The sequence below is a fragment of the Siniperca chuatsi genome, linkage group LG10 (assembly GCF_020085105.1).
Source record: "Siniperca chuatsi isolate FFG_IHB_CAS linkage group LG10, ASM2008510v1, whole genome shotgun sequence".
Classification (NCBI taxonomy): domain Eukaryota; kingdom Metazoa; phylum Chordata; class Actinopteri; order Centrarchiformes; family Sinipercidae; genus Siniperca; species Siniperca chuatsi.
Window position 1 is genome coordinate 5,937,972 of NC_058051.1, and position 19,884 is coordinate 5,957,855.

Below are 19,884 nucleotides of genomic sequence, written 5' to 3' on the forward strand. Positions count from 1 at the left end.
TCTGAGAAACAGAGCAGGGGGGGGGGCAACGAGAGATGGATGTGCTGGTCTGCCGGTGGAAGGTTGGTTGTATAAATCCAGCCTGAGTCGGCCAAAGAGACCTGAGTTGCCCCATCCTCCCTAGGCACAGAGGACCAGTCGGCCCTGATGGTCCTCTAAATCTTCCTACAGCCATTTCATCTTGGCTATTTCAAGTCGCTAGCCCAAGCCAGACAAATGCAGTTGATTTATCCGCACTGCCAGTTTTTGCAGCAAACAGGCCATTCTTTTTGTAATTACCGTACTTGCTCAGCTAGAGGAAAGCATAGATCCTGGAAGCTGTTCTTCTCAGTTAATGGGAGGTAATGGTCTTTCTCTCAGATAATGGTCTGGCTGGCGGGTGAGGCACTGCGTTATGCAGAGACACTGCATGCATTACGATAAAACCCCTGTTTGCTTGGTTGCTAGTCTCTGAAAGCCTTTGCATTGTGCTGATAGAAAACAATCTGAGGCCTGGCCATGGTCACTCCGCCTCCCAGCCCTGAGCAGCCAAAGCGGCCCCTTTTTATGTCCTCGCATTGTCAGTCTTTGTATCCCTGCCAGAGGTCTTTGGAAACCATTTCCCCTTATTCTCTCTTTCTCATTCTCTTTCTCTACTCCTTTCCTTATGATAGGGTGTTTCATCCTTGGTGTGTTTTGAATGACTCGCCGGCAGCTTGGCAGTGATTTGATATGTCATGGTGCTACATAAATCCTTTGTCTTCCCACATGCTGAAAGCGTGGCGAGCAGGATAAAGCCTGGGCTCCTGTTTCAAGGAGTAACACCCCCGTCCCACACAAACCAATTCCATTATGATCACGGACTGATATGTCTGAGCGTCCCAGACCGATGCTCCCCTGGAACAAGGGAGCAAATCAAACAGACGTCTCCTCATCCATTTCCTTGTCTTCCCTCCGCATCCAAGGTCCCACTCTGAGCTGCTCTCAGCTGCTGAGCCACTGATCAAATCTGTGGAGCAGCGGTGATGGATAGGGGTGTAACGGTACCCAAAATTCACGGTTCGGTATTGGGGTCGTGGTTCGGTACGTTGGCGGTACAGCTGGATAACCAAAAAGATGTAGAAAATTAAATTTTTGTCATTTATTTTGAAAAATGTAAACATTCAACAGTGGCTCATTGGCCATACTTCTTACTGTAAGAGTTAAGACATGCAAATACTCGCATATTGTCAATAAGAAAAATAAGTAATAATAAATAGCCATCGTACCTGCTGCAGGCACAACAGACTCACTAAAATACACACGTGAAGGCACATTGTAGCGGGACTCAAGCACTTTGGCCACATGCTTAAACTTTGTATTCTCTACGACTGAGTATGGTCGCACATCTGCAGCGATAAACACTGCTATAGAATTAGTTATTGCTTCGGCATGGTCCGAATCTGCAATGAGAGGCTGCCTGAACGCTGTGGAGAGAAGGACTTGCCTCTCAGTCTGTTTTTGCCTTGTTGTGCTAATTGACACATCTGTTTTTCCACAGACACACCCGACTTCAGTTGAACAATGTTGGCATACAGTTTGACACCAATCGTTGGCCATTTTCACTGTAACTAACTGGGAAACTGTAATGCTCCCATACAGTGGATCTAAATGTCATGGGAGAATCCTCCAGCTCTGGTCTCTCATTTGTGTTTGCCACTCGAGGGCAGCGACACTACATGAGCCTGACCAACCTGGCTAATCAGGCTAAGCCGACTAGCATGCTACAGCTGATAGACAGCAACTGGTGCACCACCAAAACTTTCTGGGTAAAACCCACACTCAAGAATTTCTGTTTGCTCGTGCAAGTAGACGACATAAATAGACTACTATAGTCATTGTTTGGGTCTCAGGGCGTACCGAACCAAACATCCTGTACCAAACAGTTCGGGACGAATACATGCACCGCCTCACCCTTAGTGATGGAGGTGATCATGTTTCCTCTTCCCTTCTCCTTTCTCTTCGCTTCTCTTCTCTTCTCTCTGAATTTACTGAAACAAATATTGTCCGACAAACAAAAGTTAATGCGTTCAACCCATACTGAGAGGATTTTTTGGCCTGAAATAATATTACAGGTGTATTGTTGTTTATTGCAATTTAAAAACAGACCTACCAAAGCTCTAACAGGAGCTTTACTTTGGAAGGAATCGAACAGTTGCCAGTTTTGAGGCAATTAAGCCAGGACAGCGAGAGGCTCATCCCCCCAAAATGCACCACAGAGCGCCACAGGAAGTCATTCCTGCCTGTGGCCATCAAACTCTTTAACTCCTCCCTCTAATATCACTGCAATACTTGAAATATTGTGCAATATTCTCTGTTTAATACTCCTGTGCAATATACTCTGTTTTCAGTTTAATATTCCCTACTTATTGATATTTATTCATACTTCTGTTACTGCTGTGCAATATCCACCGTCTAATAATCTGGTTAATCTGCTACACTTCACTTGACAGTACTCATTATTGCACTATTACTTATTACTTATATTATTACATTGTATTATACCGTACCATACTTATCAACCTCTAAATCCACTTTTGTACTTACATTTATTTTAGCTTTTATACTTTATATCCACTTTGTACTTAATATATCTTAGCTGTATTATAGTGTATTATATTTTGATTTGCTTAGTACTTCTATTCATGTGTGCACTGACGTGATAGTGAGCTGCTGTAACGACAGAGTTTCCCCTCAGGGATCAATAAAGTATTTCTGATTCTGATTCTGATCCTGTAATATTTTAAATGTAATATTTTAAATCAAAATCAAATTGTACTACATACTGTGTTGTACTGCAGTACATATTCATGAATGTCCGTGTCCCCACAGACCCATGTAAAGACAATGAGAACAGTCTGAACACGATGTGCCGGGTGGAGGCTCTAACACGCCAGCCCCTCTTCTTTGGCCCGCCGGAGTCGTGCCCCCCAGGTATCGAGCCTTTGTGTGCCAGTGACGGCCAAACCTACCCCAGCGAGTGTGCCATGAGAACAACGGGCATGCAGAAAGGCATCAAGCTCAGGAAGATCCATGCAGGACGATGCAGAAGGCTGGGTAAGGGCGAGCTTTGTGGCCTATAGCAGGTACTGAAAACTAAGAGAGGTCTTGTGAAAAAGAAAGTCAACTGGGATCACACTAAATGCTACATTATACAACTTTTTAGAATTAGAGTCAGTGGTGATATGAGCAGCTGAAGAAAAATGCATTCTATTCTAGTGAGGTGCTGGCTTGCAGGTAGGTTGATATAAAAGGAAGTAGGGGAAAGTCACACACTCATAATCCCAAGCAGAACTTTATATTTTAGGTTCTACAGTGTACAGGTACATATAGCCCCCTTCTTGTTATTATCCTGAGGAATATGTAAGACAAGTAGCTTCTTTTGCTTTTTGGCCCTCCTGCCGACTTAGTCAGCTCCTTGATGTCCTCCCTTTGTTGTTGTAGCTGTGACTTTACTGTGCTGTGGCCACCAGCTTCACCTTGATAGCCACAACCAGCTAAATACTGGCCATAACCTTGCACCTCACCCATAGCAGTTAGTGCACACCCCATAATTTTCCTAGATTTAATCTTTTACCAACGACTGCTCCACCTGCAGGACGCTAGCACTGTAGAATGTTCGTGGTCTGCTAGTACTATGAAAAGTTAAATGAACATGTTATATATGTGACATCAGATTTTCAGTCATTGTGGTCATTTTCAAAAAGAATGCCCTGCTGTAAAAATAATTTAGGTACAACGCTCAGGAGAGTACACAACCAAAACCTTCAAAGTATAGTGTGTGTCTGCCTATCTTCAAAACAGTTTGGCAATCCAAGGCAAACCACCCCCAAAAGTTAGGATGGGTTTTAAAGGGTGAACAAACTGGCTTGGCAAGTATAGAAAGCAAAACACAGTCATGAAACACATCACATGCATCACATTATCATATATGCATGCATTCACATATTTCACATGATTTCTTCCTAAAATCTGAACAAGTGTAGGTGAACTAACATTAAAAACTAACTCTGTAACTGTATTCCACTGCATGGCACAGAGATAAATGACTCTGAGGTCTCGGGGTCTGTACTGTATCCATGCTAGCAAAAGCTTCCTCTAGCCTGATAAGAGTCACCAGGGCTGTTATCTCTGCTATTAGAACAGGGGGTTTAAGCCTTAGTCAACAAAGAGCTGTCAGCTTTTACTGTACGTCTGATAGCCATCGGAGGAAATCCAATTTTCCCGCTGTGTTGTCGGCGGGGCCTCGCAAAGCCACAGCTCTGTTGGTGCACGACAGTGATGTGTGGAGACCCCCACCCATTTACTGAGACCCCTGACAATGCCAAAGACAAGAATAGATCACTGCAGGACGCCCTTTGTCACAGTCAGCAATGAAGACCGATACACACTTCTTTGACACACCCTGGTTCTCCCTTTTGCTCTGCTTGACAGGCTGATGGAGGAGAGTGAGGGCTTAAAATTGCACAAATCCCGGTCCAAATAGCGCTGTGACTTCATGTTTGCGTGTCAGTATGTACGTGCGGACATGCGTATGAGTGTGAGCAAGTGGATGAACGTTTTTTCCCCATTTTCTGCTATGCCTTTTTCAAATGAAAGAATAATTCAATTTGAAACAGAGATCCATGAAATCATATCCCTAAGCAAATTACAAATTGGTATCTAATGAAAATGGCCATTTCTACTTGTAACCATGACATTGCACATCCTTGTAGCCCTCTCACTCAGATACAGCAGCGATGTAATTAAGTGTGGCATGACAGGCTTTTAAAGAAAAGAGAAGAAGGAATTGAATTGCTGTACAAATTTGATCCACTGATCAGGAGTAAAATAAATTCGAAGCCTCGTGAGCGCCTCCAGAACAGAGGCCTGCTTCAAATTGGATTTTCTCACTTCAATGGCAAATTTGCCATTCCACATTACCAGTATTTCTTTCTTTTCCTTAATTTCCACAGTAAATTTCTGCTTAGTGAGTCAAAATGTAATGAATAAAATAGTTTAGACTTTAACTTGACCCTAATATTAAATTCTTGAGTTTGAATACCCCAATTTTATTACAGTTATTGTGGAACTTTATTATTAAAGTTAGATGGGAGCATGGCAGACCTAATCACCAGTCAGTTGTCATGGGTTACATGACCAAAGAACACGTATTAACAGCAGTCGAATCACAATGTTATTAAGTGTCACTTCATAGAGTATGTTACCAGGTTTGTAATTTTTTTGCCATGTATATTACTGTAGTAAAATTAATAAAAGTTAGGGAAAATGTAGGAAAAACACTTTTCTGAACTGAAATAGAAATAATATTATCCAGAACCAAAACTAAAACTACTGCATTTCAATAAAATCTAATATTTTCACTTTTTCATGATTCAGTCCCTTGTGTGGTAAGAACATTTCTGCCACAATTACTTTCGCAGCTTCAGATGATTCACCTTAAGTTCTGCAAAAAACATGAATGTTACTGTACATGAAGTATGACAAACAAACTGCTTTTTCACCTAATGTGCTTTGAACGAAAGGACCAATTAAACACTCAAAATGAACAGAAATTAATAAATACTAAAAAGTTACTAGTACTGTTTTGAATGACCAGTTTTGTATCTGTCCAACTGTAATCTGCAATCTGTTGGCTGATTTGTTTGGCTTGTATTGGCTTGATTCTTCTGAGAATGACTGCTTATTGTATTAATACTGAATTAACTAACACATATTCATTTCTGATGTGTTGAAACAATTTCATGTGTTTCTGAAAAAGGCTTAACCTCTGCTGCTGAAAGAAAAGCTTTTACACGCTACCAGTGACATCAGTCCACCTTAACAAGTAATTACTGTTTGGATGAAAACAGATTTATTTCCCCATGGTTGGACCAGCAGTATCACACAGCAGGAAGAACAATCAGTTCAACACTTTGCTAGCTGGAAATGTTGTTTTTTACGCTTGCTGAGTACTTCTGTTGTCCTTTCCTCTATGGTGATCAGTCTGCCACACTGTTACAAAATTTGCAGTTGGAAACAGCTCTAAAAAGCCTTATCAGTGTCTATACAGATGGGTGACAAATTGAAGGGAAAAACCTGAAGAATTGAGTGGAGAAATATAACGAATGCACATGCGAGTTTGATGAGTCTGAAAATGGATTAGGGTTAGGTGAACTCTAAATAGTACTACGCAGGAATAGCCAATCCATAGATTGTAGATTCATTTCCTTTCTATCCATCTCCTTCTTCCAGAGGACTGCAAGGAGGAATGCCTCTTCAACTCTGTGTGTCTAGTGGAACAGCTGAACGCCCGCTGCTCCTGCGATCCCATCGAGTGTGACGGCACCTACAAGCCCGTGTGCGGCAAGGACGGCCACACCTACACCAACGACTGTGTTCGACGTAAGGCGGAGTGTCTGAGCAAGACCCTCATCCCCATCAAGCACCCAGGGCCCTGTGGTGAGTAGAGCTGGAGGATACACGGACTAATGCTGTTTCCTCTCAATCCCTCTCTTCTTCTGTGTCTTTCTCTGCTTACTTTAGTGCATGGTCAATGTGGTTTTCCTTCTGTATCTTCTAGGCTAACTGTATGTATGTCTATTCTTTAAACTGAAAAGTCTGAAATGGTTTGGTGATGCTCTCTGAAGGGGGTTCGGGGTAACTCAAACCGACAGAACATGTGTGCCTTCCTTTAAAAAAACCGTGCCTTCACTTCTCCACTCGTTCACCTCCCATCCATCTCCTCATCCCTGTCACGCTTCATCCCTCCATCTCAAACACACACCCAAAATGAAACACCACCTTCATGTTTCATTCATCCACTGTCTTCTACTCCGTCACTAGTGCCAGTCTTCCACTTCGGTGGCTTTTGTCGTTTGTTTCTCTTCTGTCTTTGTCTCTTTGTCTTGTGTGTGGCTTTTTATCTTGTATAAAAAAAGCTATTCTTTCTTGTTTCAGTGCGTCAGTCAGTCTGTCTGTCTGTCTTTGTCCATGTGGCCATCTTCCTGGCTGTCTGGCTGCAGGTGGAAAGTGGGGTCACCCAGTGGGCGACCTCATCAGGCGGACTCTGAGGGGTGAAGCCCTTCCCCTCACTCCAAAAGGACCTAATAGGAGGGGTCTTGTACTGCTGTCTTTTTCCTCGCACTCCTTCTGTCTTTGTGTGTCTCTTTGTGTCAATAATGTCCTTTCCTTCTGTTTACCTACCTGCAAAGATGTGATCCGTGAGGTTGGAAGTCGACCTCTCTCCCTCATCTCTGCGTTTTATTTCCTGTCTAACTAAAAAACGCTTCTCCTGTTCCTTCCTGCCTAACTACTATTCACCTCTGACTCCTTTCCTTCTGCATGCAGTAGTGCATGCCAGCTCCTAACCTCACTGCTTCCCAAACAATCCCTCTCTTCATCATCAGGACTGTCTCATAAAAGCTTGAAACCGCCAGATGAATCCACAAAGCTCAGGGTTTTTGTTTTTTTTTTTAATTTGTGAGCATAAAAGGTGCACTAGGGTCGGAGTTCGACTGCATTTAGTCGATCCTTTTAGTCCTTTTAGCTTTGCTTTTCAACAACTGAAAGTAACTAACGTTAAAATAACTTAGCTAAAACTTTGAGATTCAGGTGAGATCTTGAACCACCTTTGTTTATTGAGAAGGTAGAACTAGGTAGACTACAGTTTTGGTTTTTTTTTATTTTAATTGTTATTATTTATTTTTTTACAGTTGTGCACATGCTTCTTAACCTTTTTCTGTCTAAACTAAATATAAATGGAATGAAACTTTCTATTATTGATGGTCACTATCAAAGGCAAACTCAATGTATATACTTAGGGCCGGCCGTAGCAGCACTGCAGCAGCAACACTGTCTGTGTGGACACCGCACGCATGTGAGTCGCAGCAGTTCAGTGAGGTAGCCGTCATGCACAGGTAGAGGTAGGTGGTGTGGCCCGGGCATTATGTAGCAAGGCTTCAGTAAGTATGGGGTGGAGGTCAGGGTGGTGGATGGGCGTGTAGCGCATTCAACATACATGCAGGAGTTTGCGACCAACAATTAATGTTTGCTCTTTTCAACCGGAACCACAATCTTAAAAAACATAGTCATTGAATACAATCTGGGGTTTTGCAAAATAGCCCAATATCAATGTTCTGTCTGGTGAAACTAAGAAGCCTGCTACCTGAATGTACTGTAAATTGCTCTTTGCTAATAAAAGAAGAATGAAGAGAGATAGACGATTAGCTAATCTGAAAATTTTATTAACCTGCAATTGAATCCAAATTGGAAGCAACTATTGGAATCCATCCGTGAGCTGCACACACTTGAACAAATGTGTCAATTTGACAGAAATGATAAGTTGTGAATGTCAAATGATCCCCCAGTTTTAAATGAGATCAGATTCATCCTAATTACAACCAATCATATTTTCTCACTTATAACTAATGGTGATGGGTTTTTTTTATACACCTCCACACATACAAGGTACAAGGTAATACACGTTGAAATCTGATTTCTTTTCCTGTCAAAAGTACATTTTTTACTGGATGCCACTTTAAACTTGTGCATATATTTGAACTATTACAGTGAACTTTTTGTCTGGCTTATCCCCCATCCACCAGTATCCTAATAACCCATTTTTGACACTGATCGGCTTAACACCTTTTGACTTGCGTGTACTTCCTTGTTAGATCCATAAGTAAAAATTTGTAAATGTGTATTTCAAGGCATGACATACACAGTTTATTTGGCCAAGTGCCTCTCTAGTCAATTTTGAAGGTGATTTAAGTGCCTGATCTTAGGTGAATCTCCTCCTGAATTAGAAGCATTTTTGTTGTTTCCCATCAAAACCCGGTAACCCAGCATGCATGATAAAGCCGATGTAAACTGCTCATGCTGCTTGGTGTCACGTTACCTCAATCAACAAATCCACTCAGCATCCACATTTTCATTGTTGTTGTGACAGAGGTCGGTAAAATGAGAGAGATCTGTCCATCCTCCAGGCGTTGGGGTGTAGCTGAATACAGAAGGTATCTCCAGTTGTCAGTATCAGGAGGCACCAGCACTCATTAGCATTATTTGGCCGTCTGAGCTGTGCATAAATTAAGTAGTGGGAAATGGCAGTGCGAGCTCATATGTGTTTTGCTCTGTTTCATTATTTCTGGCAAATGGTGTCTCAGTCCTACCCCCCACCCTCATTTGTTTAGTTATTTTACTTTCTTTCTCTCTCTTCAACCTTCCTCCCTTCCCCTGCGCATCGCAGCCGTCAGCGACTGGTAGTATGTTTCTTTAATGCATTTTTATTGACATTTGCATATTTTTCAAAACAGAGCGCCACGAACGCCACCGCCTCCACCCGATTCGGTTTTAATTAAACATCAAAAGAGGCAAGTGTAGGTGCCCACAGAGACTGTTGGTTTAGTCAGACAGATGATATGCATGCAAGGTGTGTGTCTGTGTGTGTGTCCATGCACATGTTAGAACTTTCTTTCTTTCTTTCTTTCTTTCTTTCTTCCTTCCTTCTTTCTTTCTTTCTGTCCTTTTTCCTTCTCTGTCTCTCTTGTCCTTTCAAAATGTATTACTGCCAGTGTGTTAGTAGGACTGAGTCCAGATTAGACAGAGGTCTGTCTCTGTAATAGCACTGCCCAAAAGACGTAAGATATTCACAAGCCTGACATACACATACAGTGTGTGTGTGTGTGTGTGTGTGTGTGTGTGTGTGTGTGTGTGTGTCTTTCTGTCTACCGAAAAAGACTGACTTGTCGAAAATCAATCAATAGCCCACACTGATCACACAGCAGGAACACACATTTTATACAGTATGACACACACACTTTCATTGTGCTCCATTGTGCTCTGACAGTGACTGGCAGTGTCAAAAGATGACTGCACAATGACCGCTGTGTCACACACACATACACACACACACACACACACACACACACACACATGCATGGACTTGAGGCTTCAGGCAAAGTTTCATATATCTGAAAAGAAAGAGTTTGATATATTAAATTATCATTATTTGATAAATAATGATCTCTTTCCTCATTTCATTGGCTGAGTGGTGCGTGGGGCGAGGAGATCGATTGCCCTGCCAGCTGTCAAACGGATGAAATAGTTCAGTTCTGACACCGTCATAAATCTCTTTTCATGTGGGTGACAGTGCTTAATGTCACCACTCCCCTGTCAGTGCTCGCCTCCACAAAGAATGGTCATGGAAAGAACCCACATATCTATAATGTCCTGACTGCTGTCCTCCCCAGAAAACAATTTTATTGATATCTAAAGCTCTTCAATTTAGAGATGCAGACACCACGTGGTGTTTAGCTGATTAACTTACGTCCAGGCGGAGTTACAAATCTTCAATGCGTCCGAGAACATGTGAGTCTGTGAAGGATTTTCTGGAAGTGAATCAGAGCGGGCTGCTCAGAAGGAGGGTGAATAGGTCTGCAGCCTTGGATTAGAGTATAAGAGCCACTGGAGGAAGAGAAGATGTTTGTCATCACCAGACAAGCTGATGAGATGACACATCTGCTTACGCATTCCCTGTTAGATCATCAGTTGTTTTTTTTTTTACTCTGGACTTTATTTTCATCATGTTTGCCATAATGATGATTGTGTTGGAATTTTCATAACCTACTTAGCAGCATAGAGCTTTTACCATGTTGCTGTTCTCCAATACACACAAAAAATGATTAAACCATAATTTCAACCTCACACTGCAAAAAAGCCTGCCTGTCTGCTGTGGTCTATCTATAATCGATTGTAAATCCATACAGTTGGTGTCGATTAGACGTTTCACAGCGTGGAACACAAAAAAAGGAATATTTTTAGACCAAAGCAGTGAAGTCCTGTTTTTCCTCTCCTTCCCATATGATGTCAGCACAGCAGGCGACAGCACAAACTAAACAAGGAAGTATGCATGCATCGCCGGCTATTGTAGCAGAAATGTTGTGATAATTGTTCAGCTATATTTAGAGGACCAAACAATGGAGGTACATTGGCACCCTAATGTTTTCAAAGGCTTTTATTCTTTCTTGCTTGCTTTTTTGAGTCTATTGTATCCCACACAACTGATTAGTCAGTAGATTTAAGAAAAGTGGACCAGTAATAAAGGTAACCCCAAAAAAAAAATGCAGGAATGAATTTTCAATCCAACAAGTCACCTATTGCTACCATCAGTCCAACGTCCACGTTTTGACCCGTAAAACATCAAATCAAGATGAGTTTATAGTTTATCCTCACCATATGCAAAAGGAAACATCTTTGGGATGAGGCTCGTCAGCAGAATTCTGATGCTGTGAAATGCTGATGAATTTGGCAGGAAAGACACATAGTGGGTCCTCAGCTCATCCTCAACATTACCTGTGTGTAATGTACTCTGCTTAATATGCTTTTGCTCGGCCCCTACTGTAGATATACTGCCTGCAGCTTTATAAAAAGATATTTAGAGCTGCAGTGTGAATATTGCTGTGTTTAAAAGACACGGTTCAATCACTGTTTAGGGTTGTCCATGCCATGTGTGTGTGTGCATGTGTGTGTGTGTAATAGACAGCAGAAAAAGCGTGAACTGATCTAATAGTAAAAACCAGCAAAATAAAGCTTATTATAAAAAAATAGGAATTATTCTGAAGGCTTTACATAGACTTTCGCTGAGGAGCAAAAACGTTTTTCAGAATAAGCCTATTTATTTAATATCCGAAAGCCAGCGTAAAATATATTACTTTTATAATAAAAATATTTAATTCAAACTTTTTTACTTATATCTTTTGTCTTGGCCCAAGTTAAATCACAAGGCGTTTTTTTCCCGATGCCCCTGTAAGTCAAGCTATTTTAGTGCATATTCAGTAATACTTTGAATCAATGGAAGCAGGAGTGTGAGGTGGCTCACCACAGCTCCCTGGAGCCTGTTGATGTACTGGCCTCAGGTCTGGTATTAGTAGAATAGAAAGTGGAGAGTTTCTAAATTGGTAGTTAGGCTGTTCATAAAACAGAAATACAAGCAGCAGTATGGCTTTTGAGAACGTAGAGGAGGATAATTCTGTAAAACCACTAAAACAGACAGTCTGAGAGGAACGCATTGCCAGGCAAACTAGGAATGAACAAATGAAAGAGCTAGTTTTGCAGTCAGCAATTCTTTATTCACAGCTCTTTTGTCATTTCATGTGTACACAGCTGTGTGTGTGTGAGTGCATGATTGCAAGCGCAGAAAAACTCATACAAGCGCGAGCAAGTTGCTTGAAATGTGTTGCCTGTCGCCTCCGGAGGTTAACACAAAATCACTCAGCGGCAGACATATTGTCATTGACAAAGAGCTCTGCAAAGTAGGAAAGGAAAATCAGTCACCTTAGGTGTCAAGACTCTGTGCCGAATATTTTATCATTTGCATGTTTATTTGATTAGCGTCTCCGCCGACTGCAGTGATTGGACTCACAAACAGTTGTGGAGCTTGAGTATGTAAGTCAGCCTGAGATCACCAGTGCTGTTTTTCCTAATCAAGTTAATTAGAGGAAGTGCCGTGGGAGCCAGCCTGACAGCAGCCAGGGATCGCCGGTCCACTTACTGCAGCTCGTATTCTGTCATTGTACAGAAATTGCAGAGAAATGTGGGTCAATGGGGTGTCAGAAGTGACTCCAGGCATTGCAGGTGTTGGATACCATCGGGCTGTGATCAACCACGCAGTTCTTCCAATTTCTACATTTGTTATTTAATTTCCTTTCTCTTCTGAGCCCTTCCTCATGCTGTAGCTCCTGACTTGATTGGAGATGCAATAAATGTCGAGCTTTGTCGTTCCATTTTCACGTGTGTTTTCTTTTGCATACATCAGTCTGAGAAATCTTCAAAATCATTTTGAAACTTCCTGTGGCACACACACCCCGATGATAAAATAGCTTTTTTGGATTAGACAAACAGTGTTTAGATGTCATCTCACGTCTGATAGATACATGTCACAAGATCAGGGATCCCAGCTTGTCTTTATTCTTTCACCACACTGTTTTTGCTTGTCTCCATTTTGAAGAGCAGCACGTTCTTAGTTGTAAATGCACAAAGAGGCTTCGATTCACCTTCTGCCTGTGATAAGTATTCAGTGGTAGACAGACACAGCCTGCGGGTATGCCTTTTGCTGTATGCTAATATAGCCTTTTCCCTGCACCTCCCCTTCCCTTGACTAATATGATACATAAATGTTTTTAATGCGAGGGAGGCAAAGGGAGTTAGATCAAAGCCCTGCAGGTGAAGAAACACAGAAGGCGTGGCCTGCTGCAGATTGGCTGCGCCCCATCGGAGTCCTGTGTTGTAATGGGTTGCAGTTGTAGGTGATTCTTATTGCCAGTTGGCTACTGCAAGCATCACCTGGATTACACTGATTCACTGCCCTGCATAATACAGGGAACGATTTGGAATTGCACACGGACCCGAGGGATAAAGTCCAATTAACATATGTATGAGCTGAGCAGAGATGGGAGGAAGCTCTCGCCAAAATAATCTCCCAGCATTTCACTGACATGTTACGGGGGGTTAACAGTATACGCCTGCTCACTGCAACAACCACACAATCCCAGCCAGAGTCCTGCCGGAGCTTGCTATGCCGTCACACCGACCTAACAAGGGGTTGTTTAGCTTTAGAAGTTACACTGTGGCGTCCTCGCCACTTCACCCATCAGATAACACCACTAAGTGGGCAGTAATGATACTTCAGGCAGACAGGTAAGCCCATATCAGGACATCAGAGGAATGTGTCCTCTCAATTTTCGACGTGGCCATGCCTCTGCTGGGGCGAGTTGACACAGCGTGGCCTAACCTGAAGTAATCCCCTTCGAGCCCTGAAGCGGGGCCGTGCCATTAAAATACCACACTAATTAAAATAGAAAAGTTACACGGCGGCTGGCAGGAGAGGGTACAGACTGAGGTGACACCCAGAATGTAAAGTCTTCTCAACTGGCGTCATGGTACAGAGCTGAGTGCACAGTAGCAGAGCAGAATCCTTGATTAGAAAGAATTATTCATGTTTTTTGTGTATTTCTTTTTGGTCTTTTTTTGCTGTTTCTCCTGGCTTTTCCCCACTGTCACTGCACCTGCTCAGCCACTAAAACAATGCCTTGGCTATTGTGCTTATGTGTTTGGCACTACAGATGTTCCCATTCAACTGTCAGGCTAATTTTCACATATAAATAGCTTGGTTTGAACCCAGCAACTTTGGTTTATTCTGGACCTGCCTGACAGAAACACTGATACATGCATGAAGAAGATGTATTGAAGTGTCTGGGAGAAGACCAGGGAGAGAAAGAGAGCTGGAACAGGCTTGTGAACACCATCCCACAAGCCTTAGTTGTGAGAGGCTGCCATTTCAAAGCGTCTGCCTGCATCCAAGAGAGAGAAAAGGACAGCTTCAGTTTTTAACTGTGTCATAAGATTTTTACACTTGGGGAGTTTTGTCTTGTTTTTTTTTTTTTTTCTTACACCCTCTCCACTTAATAAATCAGGCGGAAATGTTGCTCCCCAGAGGTAGAGGATGATAAAAAATTAGTTTTGGAGGGGAATTCTTTCATCTTTTTTATGTGTGTGAAACAAAGAGAATGGGAGACTAAGGCGTTATCGGAGGCTGCAGTTGTGTTTTAGGAGCCTGTCCTTGGGAAGTGGGCTGGTGAACTTTTATGAAGGCCAAGGTTGTACAGTTAAGCTCGGATCACAAGCTTAAGACTGTTACACACACACACACACTCACTCTCAGACTCACACGAGGCGTTAAAACGAGATCACGAGGAATCAATTGTTTTTGAAGCCGTACCAAATTAAGCAGCATTGAACAGCTTACATATTTATGTTGCACCTCCGAGCTCTTCTGAAACAGCAGCTTGGTATCAAAACACAGAAATCAAAAGCTGTGTTCCACCTTCTAAATTGAAACTTTCCAAAATGGGTGAGCCTGTGTCCTTGCTTGAGATCCGGAAAGATTTGTTCAATTACCACCTATACGATCCTCTCTACATTTTTGCTATTTTAATATCTATAACTCAGTCTTTGGAAAGATGGTCCACAGCGTTGGTTTTAAGACGTTCTGGCGACATTGATTCTTATCTCACATACCCCTCCCATCGCTTTAATCAGAGTGAAACAAGCTAATTGCCTCCGTCTGTGTTGTCAGTTGATAATTTACCCTAGCGAGTAGAGGCACTACTGAATGCTTCTGAGCTGATAAATGAATCATGGGGCTCCAAGCACGCCAAGTTGCCCCCCTGTGATGCCATCTAATCCCATAATGGTCACGATAATGATGGAGCTATGGGTGGTGTCATTGGGTGGTTTCCATGACAGCACCTCCACCCCCTTAACAAAAGCTAAAAGAAAAGGTAGAATAGAGAAGGAAGAAGTCTTGTTTGACTTTGGGAGTAAAATGCACCTCTTTCAATTTTCAGCAGTGCTTCTCATCAAAAATTATTATTATTGACTTTGTCTGCTTTTTTCTCTAATCTGCAGACACACCGCATTTAGCTGTGATCCATCCCTCATGCGTAAAGCTTTCCAAATGAAAATCACTATGGAGCCAGGCTATCGTCTCTTGCTTACTCTTGATGCCGGAGTTTGTAGCATCCTATCTTAAGGCTCCCACTTTTAACCATCAAGCCAAACCCTCAACACTGACACATACACACTGGCATCCTGTTTCCGTGCCGTGTAATATTTTCATTGACACATAAAGCTACAAAGAAATGATTGAGTCAGGCTGGGAGGCTGTGATCAGAGGATTGTTCATAACGTTTTTCAGGTTTCCTTTCCCTCCTGATCAAGTCAGGTTATATCAGCCCAGCCTACACCCATCGGACGCTACAGAGAATCATAGGCGCAAAATCCAGTCCTCATTTTAATGAAGTCATGCTGGAGCTAGTGCGTGAGAGGGAGAGACTGAAGCAGACACCTCTCTGTGATGTTCACATTTCATATCTGCCTCTGCCCAGGAGCTTGCCTTTTTTGAATTATTAAGCAGAGGACTCTTTCTTCTCTTCGCCTGTTTCTTTTTTTTCTCTTTCTCCGTTCTCTACATTTTCTCTCTCTCTCTCTCTCTCTCTCTCTAAAACACTATCTCCTTCTTGCTCTTCCTTTTCTCGCTCCTCCATGTCAGTTCAGCCAGCTTCGACTGAAGCGGTGGCTCTAACTGAGATGCAAATGGCAGCCTTTGATGGGGCACATTGGGAATGTCAATTAATCCAGGCGTTTACTCGGCTGAAAAAAAAAAGGCTGTGCAACCATTGTTCGTAGGCTGTTTCATCTCGATTGTGCTACAGGGCCATGTTTTTATCCGCTGTCCTCATGCCACCGAGTTTGGCTGGCTTTTCAAAGATTCAGGATACATTAGGATAGGTACAAAGGCGAGGAAATGACATAGGAAGCTGAGGAAGCAAAGGTGTAACAGGAATAGGGCTGTATTGCATATTCCATCATATTTGTTTTCCTCCCCAAACCTTTTCTAACACAAAACCTGCAGCTCCCCATGTAGCTATACTCTAACTCCTCCCTGTCACCTATACCCTTTCCAGCCCCAGATCTTTCTCCAACCTCTACTTTATATTCTTCCTGCTTCCCATCTACCCTGTTCAGTACCGCCCCTTTAACTTTGCTCTCTATCTCTTGGGTGGTCGGCCTTCAGATCTCAGCATACCGAGCCCCTGCTTGGATAAGGTGTGCGATCATGGGGCGGTGTGCGTGGTCAAGAACAACGAGCCGGTGTGCGAGTGCCCCGAGGCCTGCCCGCAAACGTCCGACCCAGTGTGTGGATCTGATGGCCACAGCTACGGCAGCCCCTGCGAGATGCGAGCCATGGGTTGTGCCCTGCAGAGGGCCATCCACATCCAACACAAAGGACACTGTGGTGAGTAACCACACAACAAAACACCACAGACCCACAAAACTAAAGTGTGCTGGAACCTCATTCATGAATTGACAGTGAGCATCATGTAATAAATATATTGTGCAGTCACATTATACCATACAATCATTTACAGTGCAGTCATGAAATCACTATGAAATAGTGTGAATCATAGCTCACAGGTGGGGAAAGATATCTCCTTGTGAAATATAATTAAGCTCAAATTAATTAATAGTGCTACATTATCCAGAGGCAAAATTAGAATCCAGAGACATTAACAATTAACACATATGGATTTATATTTCATGGTGACACCCAGGGGCTTTCCATTTAAAATCTAACAAAGTCAAAACAATACTTAATAAATCTTCAGGTCTCTTAAGGAATTTCCTGATCCCTTGTCCATTCTTCTTCATCTCTTCTCTCCTGCTCTTTTTATCAGCCCTTCTATACCAACACCAAGACTCTAATTTGCCTGTTTTGACCTTTAAGTGAAGATGCACTTTACTCCTGATGAAAAAGAGTGCGGAGTATACTTGTCTGTAATTGGCTACATGAGTCACTTGGCTTTGTCTTGCAGTGTCAGCTAGTCATTAGTACACCATCGACAGCAGAGCTTCAAGTGGTAAAAATATCTTCAGATCCACTATGCAGGCACACAGCCATATGGACAGATTTTTACAGCTTGGTAAAACCACGTAGTGAATACTCTTGATGGCTAAATGCCATCTTGGAAGACCAATTTTCCCATGGACTCTAATTGCTGATAGAGTATTCTTCCTTGACTACGATCAAGCCTTTCGCTTTTCACACACACTGGGCAGAAGTACAGCAGTTATTAGCCCCTTAGCCCGATTCTCTCAGTTTTACTACAATAGATTTTTTTCTGCATATTTTGAAGACTATAACAATGAAAATGAGTTGGCCTCTGCGGTGCTGTATTTTTGGACGAGCTGAGCAGTTAGCTGAATGATCAATACAACTGAATTAGTCTCACTTTGTTAGCATGAAATGAACTCTGTACTGTTTTGCCTAAAATGTGCAAACAGTTTATAGGTCGAGTTTGTTTGTACAAGCTAGTGTTTTGTAAAATGAGTAGTGGTTTGACTTTCTTTCTGTAGTATATGACAGGTTTAGTTGTTGGAGAGGTCCTACGCCTCCCTCTCTGTCTGCCTGTGTATTGCATCTGTCATCTTCCTCTCCCTGCCTTTCCTCAATTGCAATCCAGCGCATAAGGATGTATGCCAACAGGAAATGGAGCAAGAGCAGTGTTTGGTCCGTGGGCAGGCAGGCTGACTCAATTTCGTCCGCCACACCGCAGGTAGACGGCAGGTCTGACGTTCCGGGGTCCCTCCACGGTAATGAATAGTTTTTATTTTAAAAAGCTAGGAGTGGAGCGAGCTGGCGGAGTGGAGGGCCCTGTCTGTAATCCAGCACTATGGATGGTTCTTGGCTCCCAGAGGAACAGGCCTGCGTCAGCGCAATGGTGCCATAAAAATGCTGAGGCATTGGCTTGCCAGGCGTGAGCCAGCCGAGGAATGATGGCGATGATAATGTGGGTTATTTCTGGGCTGTTTGCACAGCTTTACTGGGCTTTATTCAGCACCATAACAACTGACTGACTTAAGCTATTATCTCACCTAATTATCACAGGATATTCCCATCACTAATATACTATACACATTTATGGAGCAGAAAAGGAGAGAGAGGAGAAGAACATATGCTGCCTTCATGTGCTGTTGGAAGTATTGGAAATTAAATGTTTCAGGCATGAGCAATGGCAGAAAGTAGTGAATAAAGTGAGGATTTTCTGTGATACCCAGGTGTTAAGTAACCCTAACCCTTATGTCACAGAAGAACATAGAAGTGATTAATTTTATTATTATTTGTTTACCATTCTGTGCTGATAATTGGCATTATATGTCTAGATTTATTGCTTTAGTTTTGTATATACCAGATTTTCATCTATGTATTCTGCAGCATTAAGTAGGTCTTTATATGTGTTTACAGTATATATATGTGATTTCCAAAATAGCCATAAAAATGTATTTTTGTTTACTTGCGCTGTTTTGTTATTTCCATCCAAATGCACTATAATGTGTAAGCTGTCAGATTTATGGCTTCCAGACTCAAAAGTAGGAGCTTAAGTGAGGCAGGTGAGGGCAGCAATAGTTTAAGAGGTGAGAGAGGTGCCACAATAGGGAAAATAACTGGGCATGTGTGCTTAACTGTGTATGTGTGTGGCTTACTACAACCTCTCATGGGCCCAGCCATAATTTCATTTCCTTCCCTCCGGGCTGGAAAAATAGTGGTTATCTGTATGGCTCAGGTGCAACCCGATAGCAATATGAGTGACATTTGTTATTATTCTGAGATTTTTCCTCCTCCTGCGTTTGAGTGGCGGGTGACCTTGTAAGGTGGGCTGGGAGAGGTGCGCTCGGTTAATAGACCCCCCCAGCTGGATATCAGTTGCCTCGGAAAAAGGACCATTCATGCAGCTTTTCCCAACCAGATGAGAGTAGAGGCGCCGGAGTCACTGGAGAAAAGGAAATAACAAATTCCCCTTTTTTCTCCCACAGGTGTTTGAAACGATATACGCAGTTGAGTAAGAAATATAGGTCACACCAGCAGCATGAGAGTGGTCGGAGAGAGACAGTAAAAAGAGGGCAAAGGAAAGAGGGAGGGGAAAGTAATAAATGCAGGGAGAGAAGGAGATGGAGGTAAATAAGATGAGGAGCAGCAGAGAAAGTGGGGGACAGAGTTAATAGTGTACTGGCCAGGCAGACATCAACAGGGGAGTTGTTATCATCCAGGCATGTTCACAAGCCTTCAAAACACAAACCAGCCTACTTCTTTCTGCTTAATCCTGAGGTAATACTCCGCTCAGACCCCCTGAACAGCAATTCAGGTTTTTTCCCGGTGAGGATATCAACAAAACGCCATAAAGCTGGTGGGTCTTTGGTTTTTTTTTCTCCTCAATGACTCAATTCTTCATGCTTTCAAGGCCACTTTTTTTTTACCAAACTACCTCTATT

General features: G+C 42.6%; 1 protein-coding gene across 10 annotated transcripts in view; it reads left to right on the forward strand.

Moving 5' to 3' along the window:
* The window catches only part of agrn (agrin), a 254,683-nt gene that overhangs the window by 168,079 nt on the left and 66,720 nt on the right, over positions 1-19,884 (forward strand). For all 10 annotated transcript variants that reach the window (XM_044209939.1, XM_044209931.1, XM_044209933.1 and 7 more), the window contains 3 exons: positions 2,851-3,075; positions 6,253-6,459; positions 16,631-16,852. In XM_044209939.1, coding sequence (XP_044065874.1) covers positions 2,851-3,075; positions 6,253-6,459; positions 16,631-16,852 — 654 coding nt within the window. The remainder of the gene's footprint in view (positions 1-2,850; positions 3,076-6,252; positions 6,460-16,630; positions 16,853-19,884) is intronic.